This window comes from Misgurnus anguillicaudatus, chromosome 12, assembly GCF_027580225.2.
Source record: "Misgurnus anguillicaudatus chromosome 12, ASM2758022v2, whole genome shotgun sequence".
Classification (NCBI taxonomy): Eukaryota; Metazoa; Chordata; class Actinopteri; order Cypriniformes; family Cobitidae; genus Misgurnus; species Misgurnus anguillicaudatus.
This window is the reverse complement of record NC_073348.2, coordinates 24,924,374-24,937,598: the sequence shown is the minus strand read 5'-3', so window position 1 is coordinate 24,937,598 and position 13,225 is coordinate 24,924,374. Positions and strand designations below refer to the sequence as shown.

The 13,225-nt window shown below is 39.7% G+C and overlaps 1 protein-coding gene across 2 annotated transcripts; it reads right to left on the bottom strand.

Moving 5' to 3' along the window:
• Window positions 1-979: 979 nt before the first annotated feature.
• LOC129447034 (uncharacterized) lies at window positions 980-5,528 on the bottom strand. Of its 2 annotated transcripts, XR_012372586.1 has the most exons (3): window positions 5,118-5,528; window positions 2,196-4,084; window positions 980-1,542 (listed from the first exon to the last, which is right to left on the bottom strand). XR_012372586.1 is itself a non-coding variant. In XM_055208590.2 (2 exons), the coding sequence occupies exon 2, from the start codon at window positions 4,042-4,044 to the stop codon at window positions 2,266-2,268; it is 1,779 nt and encodes a 592-aa protein (XP_055064565.2). In that variant the 5' UTR covers window positions 4,045-4,084; window positions 5,118-5,527; the 3' UTR covers window positions 980-2,265. The 2 variants fall into 2 exon arrangements, 1 of the variants encoding a protein (XP_055064565.2); XM_055208590.2 differs by having other exon boundaries at window positions 980-4,084; window positions 5,118-5,527.
• Between the last annotated feature and the right edge of the window lie 7,697 nt (window positions 5,529-13,225).

Genomic DNA, 13,225 nt, shown 5'->3' with positions numbered 1-13,225 from the left:
AGACGCTAAGAGTGCATCAGCATGACAATGAACATCAATTTGGGGTTAAACCCCGCTATTATTGCCCAGTGCGAGGTCACAAACGTGCCTTAACCAGATATACGTGCCATCTAAATCAAAGAGCAGGGCCCCGCGCTCATGCTCGTGTTTGCATGTGTGCCTAATGCAAAAGTGTTTTTGGTGAATCATTGAGTTCTGCATTGTGTCCAAAATTGGGGTGTGGGGGAGTGGGCTGCTGTTTGTGTGCTTGCGTGTGTGTGTGTGTGTGAGAGAGAGAGAAAAAGAGAGAGAGAGAGAGAGAGAGAGAGAGAGAGGGTGTAAGTGCTCAGGGTTCTGCAGTGGTGCATGGCAGTAGATGACTCACCCGTCAATCATGTGACTCATTAATCACTGCAGCTTTCTCTCTCTCCCCACCCCTCGCTTTCATTTGGTCTCTGTGTGTCTCCCTGCTTGTTCCTTTCACATTACTCTTCTTTATTTTGCAAATTTTTTATTTACAAATGACTTTCACCTACCACTTTTTTATTGAATGGCATCAATTTCAGCAGGTTGAAAACATGATTTATAGATACATGTGACTCAGTGTGTCCAAACGTGCTTGTTTATCATATTTCAGTGCATTAAAAGCTGTTTTGCTCGAAGGGTTAATAAATATGATTCATTGTTCTACCTTAATGATCATAATTGAAATTGTCATTGACGTGTAAATGTTTAAAAACGTTTGTTTTCAGGACATGAGTAATACCAGACGGAAAGGTTTTTAAGGACTGTGGAGATTTATTACCTATTTTAATGATTATTCCTAAGAGATCTTGTTAGGGATGAGTCAAGCTTCAGTGAATGGATACTAAAATCACAACTTTTGAACAGATAAAATGTTATGTTGGTGCCAGCCCTTGGGTTGAGAAATGAATTAGTTGTAGAGCATTTTCCCAAAATCTAAACAGAGATATTTCAATAAGACATTTTAAAAACTGACTTTAATAAAATAATTGCTTTTATTTTTGTCATATAGAAAAACTAGTAATCAACATGCTGTTATTTACACATTGCACACACAATTGTTTATTTGACACTGTACAACTTACAATCTGGAAGTTGACAACAACAAATTCCTTTCACAAGACGGTTTTACTGATGAAAACACTTGCTATAGTAATGTAGATTTCTCTTTGTTTGTTTGTTTTTATTTCTTTTTTTAATAATCACAGTTTCATCAAAGAGGCGATTTTCTCCCCAAATTTGACTTTTTTTTAGATTTTTTTTAAAGATGCAGATACAGATAGACGTGCAAACTGTTCACCCTCCGATTATTCCTCACAAACTTCGGACACTGTAAAACTTATTTTTAAGAACAAACATTATTATACAGCGTTCTGTTGGCTCTCGAGACAAAGATCCTGTACTCGGTTGGAGGTAATCCACAGCGACGGGCATTTTCAAATTTGGCAGGATGTTTACATGAAATCACGTGTGTACAGAATTCCACCAAGTAGATTGACAGGGCACCCACCTAGCGAAGATATTCAACGTTTTGCATTTCTGTGAATAAAATGGAAGATTCAGTTTCAAGCATTGTTTACAGCGTGCGTGACAGAATTATTTTTAGTGGTGCAAGACCTGCATGCACATGGATGAGCTAAAACAGTGATCAGTATTAAGGCAATAGGAACATTGATCAAAACATTCCAACAGACCTTCGGAATAAAAAGCCTGTAATAATTTGACTTTTACTTGTTTTTAAGTAGTGTCATTATTACTGTGCCCTGTAGTATCAAGAATTCATCGCCGAGCTTCACTTTTCAGTTAATCAAGTGTTTCCTAAAGAAAATAAATCTTTGTGTAAACTCTTGCAGTTGGCACCGAACATGTTTTTTTTTGTTTGCTTGTTTGTTTGTTTTAGCATTTCATTTGCTCAATGTCTTTTCGGTTTGTTTTTTAGTTTCTTTTTCGACATGCAAGAGAATCAAAAACATACCTGAATAAAACCTTACAAATTCACCTGTGTATTCTCTCACCAAATTAAAATGTAAACTGCGAGAGAAACCAAATGAGTGCACGCAGAGAGGTTCTGATATAACAGCACCGTCTCTTCCGTTCCTGATTTGGAATGTATCAAAAAACAAGAGTGGAGAAGAAACACCTAACTGTCTTTCAAAAGCCCTGTCACTCAAAACCCTCTTTCAGTGTTTTACCCAGAATTCTCCTCACTCTTTCATCGCTTTTAACGTTTCATCGCTTGAGAATATCCTGAACTCCGACCGACTAGTACAATCGGCGGTTGTAATAAATCTTCTCGATGAAGTTCTCCAGTTCTTCATCACTGTCCTGCGGAGATTGTGGCTCATCGTAGACATAGTCTGGCGGGTACACGTAAGACGGGGCTCTCCCGTCTCTCGGTGGAGAACGTGGTTTGGGCATGGGTAGAGCCTGGTAAGTTCGAGGATGAGGGAGAATGTAATTAGATATGACAGCGTCCGGTTGTAAGTAGGGGCTTTGGGGGCGTTGAGGGGCTTGTGCGTATTTCCAGTCCCTTGCTTTTGGCCTGTCTCTGTACCTGCGGTTGGGAGGTTTGAGGCCGTAACCTATGGGTCCCCCAAAGTTGTAATCAAACGAAACAGCAGGATTTGTATAGAACCGGGGCTTAGGGGGAGGAAAGAAGACAGGGTAATAGGCTCGATATGGCTTTTGATAGTAAGGGAATGAGGGATAGGCCAGAAACTGCTTTTGGGGTTTAAACCAGTAGTCCTGCTTGCTGATCTTGGCTTTGTTTTTCTCCTTGTACCATTTCTTGTACGGATTGACGGCATGAGGGGATTTCTTAGGTGACTTGGGATATTGATATGCCTGAGGCCTCGGCTTGGCTTTGAGAGGAACCAGAGGGCGGAACCGTGGGGCGTTATTGGTGGGCAAATCCTTCCGTTTTTTCTTTTTCTCCTGAACGTCGCTGATTATTTCAACCACATCATCGGCAGGCAGGTGGAGCTTGCTGGAAATTTCAATCAGCTTGTCGATCGTCTGCGGATCCATCTCGTCGTCGTCGTCGCTGTCCTCCACCTCGTTGGAGCGCTTGTCCTCAGCCACGTTGTTTAGAAGAGCCGCCTCCTTCATGTCTCTCATATAGGATGGTGTTTTTGGCTTTCTGCCCATGTACTCCAGAAGCATGTCAGAGGCGATGTCAGCCAATCTCTGCTCCTCCTCGCGTGCCTCCTGTGCCTCTGCCTCCTGTCTCCTCACCTCCTCCTGCTCTGCCCGTGCCCGTTCCTCCTCTTCCTTGCGAGTTAATATCTCCTCCTCCTCTTCCTCCACGAAATCAAAATCATCCATGAAGTTTCTGTCCTGCTGAGATGGGTTTCTAGTTCTCTCCTCTTGCCACTTAAGCTTCTTGGTGGCCTGGGCCAGCTGCTGGTTATAAGCTTTGTAGCCTTTTAGAGGAGGAAGTATCTCGTTGTCTTGCAATCCGAGATCAATGTTTTGGAAATAGCCTCTGACTTTGCGCTGAAGGGGAGATGCTGTGTTAGACAACTGCTCGTCTTTACCTTCATCCGAGTTTGCCACATTCTCTTCATTCCCCTCGTCCTTTGGCCACTCTGCATTTTCCTCACCCCGTGTTGCTGCTTCCGAAGACTTCTCCGTATCGTCCTCATTTTGTCTGTTCTGCTCAAGATCATCCTGATTTCTCATTGTCTCTGATGCGAGTCCCTCTTCAGAATCCACTTTAGTGGTCATTTTCTCTCTGGCTGGGTGGTCGAGAGCCTCAAGCAGAACAGAAGCTAGAGCACTGGCAGAGGCCATATCAGAGACATGTTCCTCTCCCAAGGGTTTCTGGAGTAGGTCATCCACATTCCTATGTGTCCAGACAGCTCCTTCTGCTGCCCCCAAGTCCTCTTTTGGCAAGTGGAGAGCCTCATCGATGCTGCTGCTTCTGACTGAGGGTCTCTGCTGAAGTGCAGGGGCAGTCAGGGCCAGCAGGGGGGTGAGGCTGAGGAGGACAAACAGGAGAGCTGAGGTGCTGGAGGGGTAGCAACAGCAGAACATGACCATGCAGAGAGGACAGGATGGGGTGAGGGGGAGAGGGGAGCACCTGTAAAAGATAAAAAAAATTGGTTAATGATTAATTAGTGATCAAATGATGTGATAAGTTATTATATTCTGTTGTTTTTAATTGTATTACATTTTTAAGCGTTAGAATAATAAAATAACTTTAACTTCGATCATTATAATTTCTTTATTCATATTTTTAATTATTTTCATCATATTTTATTATTACATTTTATCTATCTCATTACTGAACGTGGGTGGCTGCATCTGTTTAACTTATGTATCACAATATGCTTGCATCAATATGCATCACAAGAACTAGACAAACACAATACTTACTACTTTTTTAATGAAATTAATTACATGCTCTATGAAAAACGCAACATGTCGAGCGAATTTACTAGACGCATCTTTAACGTTGATAATTTGAGTCACGACAACGCAAAATATGCATAAAAACTAAATAAAATGCATTTTGTAGGTTAATATGTGAGATACGTAAAGGGAATAATGATGTCGTGCCGTTTGTGTGTTGACATGCACTGTAATTTCATTACGTGTCGAACAAGCATAACGCATGTAATAATGACAATCCGTCCGAGCGATATTTCTTTTTATTCATTCCACTTAGGAATTTATGAAACATTTGGACGTCACCTCTGCCTCTTTGTTTTTAAACAAACTCTACAGAAAAGAGAGAGAGACACGTTTATAATCCATATACTTGGACAATATTATTTAGGTGATTAAATAAAAATCGTATCTATGATTGCATTAACAGTAAATCGGACACGTTTATTTGAAAACAGCTATAAGCATAAAAAATTTTGCGCAAAAACGCGCTTATTAATTTTGCGCCAAACGCTTGTTAATCGGTCGACCTGTATCTCTCCTTGAATGACTTGCACTGAGATTCAACAGCATGCAGTGTCAATATAAATATAAACAGCATCAATGGCTTTTAAAAACTCCACCTCAGTTATCTTAAATCTTTCTTTGCTTTTATAAAGTAGCTACATATGAACTCACTATATAAAAAATACGATGTATAAAAAATACGATGTAAAAGCACTCACCTGCTTTCCTGAACAAATGAGCTGGAACTTAAAACCTTGTGCTTCTTGGTCTGCTACGGATGAGGATCGAAAACAATCGCTATCCTGAAGTTCAACTTAAAACTTGAGTGAAGTCAGTTTTTGTTTCCGCAATGTTAAAGACACTTGGATCTTTCTCGCACAGTTGAGAGGTGTCATTTGCTCGACACATGAACGCTGTGCGTGATTTTTTTCAGGACCACGGCCAGCGCAACAGCAATTTGTATAGACGCGTCTGAACACGTGATCGTCGAGTCATCGCGCCGCTGCTGACGTCAGCGCTCCATTGATAAGAATTTCGTGTCTCGTTTGAACTCGGAGGGTACGCTACGGTGCTCTGATGAATGAACAGAGATTGCATGAATGAAACAGTCTCTCCATTAAGAACAGAGCAATGTGGCACACAGTCGAACCACCACTGTTAAATGAACTGACTTGTAGGCTCAATTTAATTGTAGGCGAGTTGATTGAACACCGTAATTGTGCTGTTTGCAACCCTAAGCATTTTGGTTTCAATCTCAGTTCATTCACCACACAGAGACTGTATATCCAATTGCCAGTGTAATTGGAGCCTGTCACCTTACTTAGTAGCCTTTTCAGGGTGCGTTTCACTTTTGGCCTGTTGATTGTTTGTGAGGTGTCCTTAATTCAGAGCTGGAGAGAGACCGAATGGCTGCACCCACCGTGACGCAGGAGGTTCAGCATCACTGCTCTACTTCCGCTCAATTTCCCGAGCTCGTTCAATTTTCCGCTCTTTGTCTCTTGCCGCCCCTGACTTTCATCCATCTGTCTCAAGCGTCATTCTCAATTTTTTCGCATTAAGGTGTATTTTTTTGTAATTATATGACACGTGCAGGTAAAGTCTATTTGACTCCATTGACCTAGCCATTAAAAAAACTCATGTGTACAAGATGAATGCAACCTATACTTTAGCATTTTCTCCTGCAATTATGCGTTCAAAGAGAATAATTTCCACTGAGTACCTGTACAAGGATACTGTAGGTTTTAGCAATGGGCCTAATTGGAAAAGGCTCGCGTGGCATCGAAGCCAACAGCAATGCCGCCAATCACAGTTTATGATTCGTGTAATTGGATTAGTTGCAGTGCGGATATTGAAGTCCCACGAGCCACACTCGAAATGGCAGCATCAAAGCTGTCTCATTATAGAGTGGCAACCTTATTTCAATATTTTAAAAGGTTGCATCCAATAGTCCCGCGTTTCTGAATTGCCATGAAACTTTTGATACCCCTGCTTAAATTTATTACAAAATATCGTGCGTGTATGCTTTTTATTAGTATACAATGTTTTTCCAAATAGCCAACTTGGTCAGATTGACGAAATGTTTGTGAAAAAATATTTTTTTCGCTTCTTATTGATTTAAATAAATATTTTCCATTCGTATTTATATTAATAAAAAGATTATATAATTATATTCACATGATTATATAAACATTTCCACTGTTGTTTTACTGTGGTACAGCATGGCGTTAGGAGCGCAAAAGGATGTGGATACAAACAATATGCGCTACCTTGAATTTGGATAAAAGCGTCTGCCAAAATGCATTAAATGTAATTGTAAATTAATTGTTAATGTAAAAAAATGATAGCACCACTATCCCAGTAAATTAATGAAAGTTGCTGGGACAATGACCATTAATTCTGTATAGGTAAATGCGACATGAAACAAAGGGGGCGAAGAAAACAGTGTAGCTATGAGTATGAATGCGTGTCCTTTTCTACCTTGCTGGCAAATAGTTGAAGAGCACTAGAGGGTCCAAGGGTCAGATTTTGATACGGCTTGGCATTATAGACTGCCACTCAGCATTAGCGTAGTTGCAACCCTTAACCAGCGCTCTCCATCCCCCGCGCTGACTCACCTCCTCCCTAACTGTCCATTCACTTAATGCTGGACCCAAAATGCCCACAGACCACTTCGCACAAGAACAGAATGAATATATTATCTTTTAAAAACTTTACACAAAGAAAAAAACAACTAAAGTGCTTGAATTTTGGAGTTTTTTGCCATATGGGGGCCCTTGATGAAACGCTGCGTTGTTCAAACCCACATTTCAACCCTCACAAGAAAAGATTCGTTAGGTTTTGGAGGGCACTGTAGACATATTGGCTGCAATTATGAAAATGTATGTTGAAATACACTCAAAAAATGCGCAGCGCATCAAGTACAAAAGCACCTAATGGAAGTGACATAACATGCTCCTCATGAATAAAAGAATTCCTACTCCCACGAGACTGAAAAAAAGCATCGTCCTGGGATCGATTAATTCTCCCATTTCACATTTTACTCAGCTGCGGCTCAAGCTTAATGGTGTGTAGCCTACCCCAAGCCTTGCGCCCACACGCGAGCACCGCATCTGTTTTGATGGCAAATGCTCTTTTGAGGCAATAAGCTCTGATTTGCAGAAAATGTCGAACTGTAAGGTGTCTCTGGAAGCAACAAGCCCAGATGCACATTTCGTCACCAAGCTTACGATTCCAAACGAGAGATGTGAGCTAATATTACGCATAAATATTGACAATGAAGGACCGTCTCCATGTGTCAGCACGCGCTCTTTTGACCATTACCACAACTTGCGGGACTATCTATTTGTTTTGCTTGATCTGTGCATCAGTTGGCGACGCAAGACAAACGTTTAAAACGTTTATGGCGGATATGTTTGATCCGTCAATATTTAGGCTACAGTTTGAGGACCAATTAAGAACGCAACGTGTTCCGTCGTCGCGTGCTTCGTCATTCTTCAGAGTCATCCAGCGCGACCGAAACACTCGTTTAAGAAAAGTATTTAGATGTATTTCATCGTGTAAAAATAAAAATGTGGGCCATTTAAATATTTACTGGATTAATAGGACTAATACTAACGTGCTCCGTTAATTCGGTCGCAGAAAATATGTCTTTGTAATATCCTAAACGCGCACTGGATGGGTGTCTGTCCTGTTGTGTTAAATAAAAAAAGGAGTTAAAAAATTAAAGGAAACCTGTAATCAAAAATAATATGCTATGGCAAAATGTTTATCTTCTAAAATGCATTTAACAAATAAATCGGGTGTTCACATTCAGCTGCGTTTTTGTTTAGAGATAAGACCAGTGCGCATTTTTACCGAAACCTGTGATGAAAACCTTTGGTCGGTGACATATTATGTAGGAGGTTGGCTTCGTATTTGGAGTTAATGAGCCGATTGATATCAGCGAGGGCCATCGGTTCCCTGCCATCAATCTCTCTTTCACGGGGAGAGGATAGATCATCTCGCCCATAACATTTTGACTTGGTGCAAGCGCCATTCAAATAAAACATTTCATTTACATTTGTTCTAATATTGCGGTGTTTTTTTAAATGAGTCTTGTTTCAACATTTTAAGGCACAAAAAGACCAAATCGATCATCTCGTTATATCTTATAAATACTATAAATAAATAGACTGTATAGTCTTCAAAATATAGGGTAATGCTGAAAAAATACTGTATGCTGCTATGGTGGGCACAAAGTTTCTACATCTGTCAAAACATGATTTCAATTCCTAAACATATGTATGATTTATACATAAAATACAAAATAATATATATTATTTCACAAAAAAAACACCCATATGTTATGCACAATGCATCACCATGCAATGGAGTAGTATTTTATGTATGGCATAAATTATTTGTAATTAAAAATTAACAAAAAATGTTAATATGTGCTGGGACTACGTAAAAAACCAAACAATGAGGCAATAAAATGCAGACAGACGAACATGGTGTAGATAATATTTAATGTATAAAGCCTATTTTTAGACAAAGTCAAACAAATACTTTCTACCCAATTTCATACTATTTCGTTTATGTATTTATTTTTCATTTGTTATCATATAAGTAACACACCATACAATACATTTGTCACTATAGGCTAAATGTTCCAATTGTGATTAGTTACGAAGTTATACAGATAAAACCCGGTATTTCTTACTTTTTTATTGGCTTGCGAGTATATTTGCGGGCTTATTTGAAATAATATATAGTACATTAAATAAAAATCAAATAGAATTTATTAAACTGCTTTGTGTTATCCGGGATGTTTGCATTTAAAGCAAAGGATTACCAGAAGAGGGCGCTACGATGACATGATACCAAGGGTTGTGCATTGCATTTCCTCTGAGATGTTGCCCATTTTGCAATTAAAGTTGGCATGAGGTTAAATGTTACTGAGAGGGAGTCAGGGAGAGAGGAAACGCAACTACCATTCAAACCTTGGGTTTATCATTGACAGAGTTTTTTTTAAATATGGAAGGCTATGCAGGTAGAAATTTAAAGATGAAATTGTAAAATGGATAAATAAACGAGAATAAAAATTAAACTGCTCGTCTAAAACGAGCAATTTTGTGAAAATAAAATATTTATTTAAAATTTGCTACATTAAAGTTTTTGCCCTATTATAATGTAGACTCCACCGAGTTCGTTAATGCGTTAACAAACCATCCTAGGTCAAAGAGAAACGCGTGTGAAATGTTCACCAGTCAACGCTCGTGTTTCTCCTCGACTTCTGCTGTTCACAGATCGAACGACGATCGGCGCATGCGCACCGTTGCTAAACACACACATCGCGCGCCATAAAACTCGCGCCTGACAACACGAACCGACAAACGTCCTCCAAAACTCCTTGCGAGAACGAAAAATTGTTATCGGTTATCAGCACGGTCCCTGACTGGAAGGGAAGTAATTTGAACGATGCTTTAAACTGGGTAAATTGCTGATATGACTCATCCACGACACCCACGAGCCTCTGATCCACCGAATGGGAGGGAGGGCAACGAATTTGTGGGAGAGACAAAGTGAGAGAGAGGATGAGGCAGATAGAATGCAAAAAAAGATGAATGAAACACATCGTGAGTATGCGCTGCATTCCCCAAGACAGAAAATAAATGTTTGTAACTGTGCGAAAAGTACAGTCACGCTTCACGAGGGAAGCTGTAGACAGATGTTTTACCTTCTTTCTCGTCACCTCTACCACTTTCCACAGACTGTCGTAGTGGCATAACCATGTGTCACCGAAACATCTGTCATTCAATCTCTGTGCTAGCTTATACCTTCCGGGAAACTGCGGAACATTGCACTTTTAATGTTATTGTCTGCGTGTGATAAATTGCTTGCGTTGTGCTTGTAAGTCTGTTGGGATAAAAGCATGTACTAAATTAATAAACCTAAGTGTGTAACCATAATAAATGTGAAATACAGCTAGCAATAAATGGCTCTTTAGAGTCAATAAAGGATGCTGGCAATCTATTTTACTTCTGTAATGTGAAGTGAAACAGGATATTCAATAAAATTGTAAATTGGGAGGCTGGGTACATAAAAGCAGGGAAAGTCTGTATTTTGTGCAGTAGCTCATTTGGAAGAGCACTGCTAAGATTCAAGGTAACATGCATACTGATAAAATGTATAGCAGAGCTTGAATGACACTTTTGGATCAGTACCTGCTCAATGAAATATCATTACAGAGGCATAGCAAGGTTACATTTTTTGAATAACAAATAAATCGTTCACAATAAGACTTGTAGGCTATTATGAAAGTAAATAATGGTCAGTTATTTATTGATTTGAGAAGAAGAGATACAATTTAGCCTGACAATAAATGAATTCCCTATTGAAAAAGTGTGGCAATGTCACCCCCTCCCTTACCCCCACACACACAATAGAGAGAAGAGCATAAGTTTTGTTTGTTACATCTCAGATTGTTCCAAAAACCGTATAAAGGATTTTTTTTTTTATCAGAACATAAAGACAGCACCACATTAACACCAGCATCTCTTTTTGGTGTCATTTGACATTGGTTTAGTGCGCGAATGTCTCACCAAACGCTGATTGCGTGTCTGTCTACAGACGAGAACGCGATAACATCTGTGTAATTTCAACATGATGACGGGCCCCACGGGAGCCAGCGACGGAGATGATCTAAGTTGAGCTAAGTACTATTAATCGTTTAATTACCACTGGCTGATTCAGTCCATCAAAGCCCTCTCTGCATCGCCTCATACAAATTCATCCATTATGAGGTCATTCGCGCCCTCGTCAATCATATCGTACCACCCCTCACCCTTCAACCAATAGTGGTACCAGCTTGTGTTTTTACAGTGTGTTACTACTAGGTGACATAAAATGAACAGTAGCTCTTGTCCTATTCAGTGAGCCAGATGGCTTTGTTGGTTCAGTGCAATATGTTTAATAATGAGGCCTATTATGACTGGAGATTAGCGCATAAGCCTCGGCACAAGGACAGAAGATTCAATGGGGATATTTAGATGAAACAGACGGAGGCCAACGTCATGCCGAATGAAAGAATGTGGGTGCTGTTTCCTTTGTTGACTATTACCCAACAGTTTCAAAACTGAATTATGTATTATGTGTCCATTTACATTCGTTTTAGTAATATTGCCTCTTAGTTTGTATTGGCTTTGTTCTCCACAATTCAATGGTATTATACTCTCCCCTGTATTGCTTAATGCCACTCAGTAAAAAGGGAAGTATTGCCTTTCAGGATTTGTAAACATAATGTTACAAAATGCTGTTTCAAAAAGCTCAATATTCCCACGACTTACTAGGTTCTCGAGTGATATGAACCTTCAAATTTCCATGTACATAAAAGAAAGTGCCATAAAAGAGAGTAGGACTTCAAACAAAAGATAAGCGAATAATAATGTATAATAGCAGATATTCAGTTCTGAGGCCGTAAATAAATAAATAAATAAAACGTTTGCATGGTTTAAAAAAAGCTGAGAGTCATGGCCGATTAATCAGGGTTCCCACACCTAGTTAAATTTAAGGACTTTCCAGGTCCAATACCCTCAAATTCAAGGACTAAATGTGGGGACACATTTCAAGTGAGAGCAAGGTTACATCGTGTTACCTTTTAAGATACATTGTTACAGTTCCCTTTCGAGGGAACTCGCGCCGCGTCACTGCGGTGACACTTTGGGGACGCCTCCAAGGGTAAGTGCGTCTGAATGTGCAGGGCTCCAGACTAACTTTTTTCACTAGGAGCACAGTGGCCCCCAACTGAAAATTTTAGGGGCGCAACCAGAAAATTTAGGGGCACACAGCGTAAATCAACATGCTTACCAAATATTCACATTTCTACTAATTTGCACTGTATTACTAATAAATACTTTAATGATAGATGGAGAAAGTACAATGTGCTGTTTTCCAATTCAGTGTCACATCACAAAAAAGGTCAAATTCACTGGTCGCGCACATGTGCGACTGGATGTAAAATTCAGTTGCACACTCTAAAATTTTGGTGGCAGTCTGGAGCCCTGATGTGAATATCAAATTCAACCAATGGTGAGGCTTAACGACAAAGACAGGGTGACGCGGGAGCCAGGAAGTATTTCGCTATCTGAAATATTGCCAAAGACGGCGTTACAGGGACACAGGAAGTATTGCAAGGGAGACGCAGCGTCTGGGGAAAAACAGTTACATACATAACCAGAGACGTTTTCATGTGTCAAACACAACTATGCAAAAAAGCATTTTGGTATGCATTAAAATTCGCATACAGAAGATATAAGCATTTAAAGCGAACAGTTTAGCATGTATTATCCCTACACAGGGAATAATATAAAAAAATTTCCAGAAAACTTCTTGCATAAAATAGATTCAAGCACTTTCAGTGACCTGTATCTATGTATGTATATGTTCAAAAACTTTCCAGGGCCTTGAATTTTTTCCCCAGATTCACAAACTTTCAAGGACCCGTGGGAACCCTGATTAATCCTCTCCAATCAAAAGAGAAGAGGAAATGCAATGAATTAGAGCTCTATGTAAAGAAACATCACTAGTATCATGTTAAATGTTAATAGTTATTAAGTGGATTCAGAGAATGTAATCTTCAGAATTTAGTTAATGCAAGTTAAAATAACCACCAAACTATTGATATAGGTGTCGGCAGATATTACTCTGAATAATCGGTATCGGTGGAAAATGTTTATATTGGTGCATCTATAGTGGGCATGCCATATCATACACACACACAAACACAGATATGAATGTACTGTAAGTTTACAACTGATTGTAAAAGACTCACACAACCACAACACTA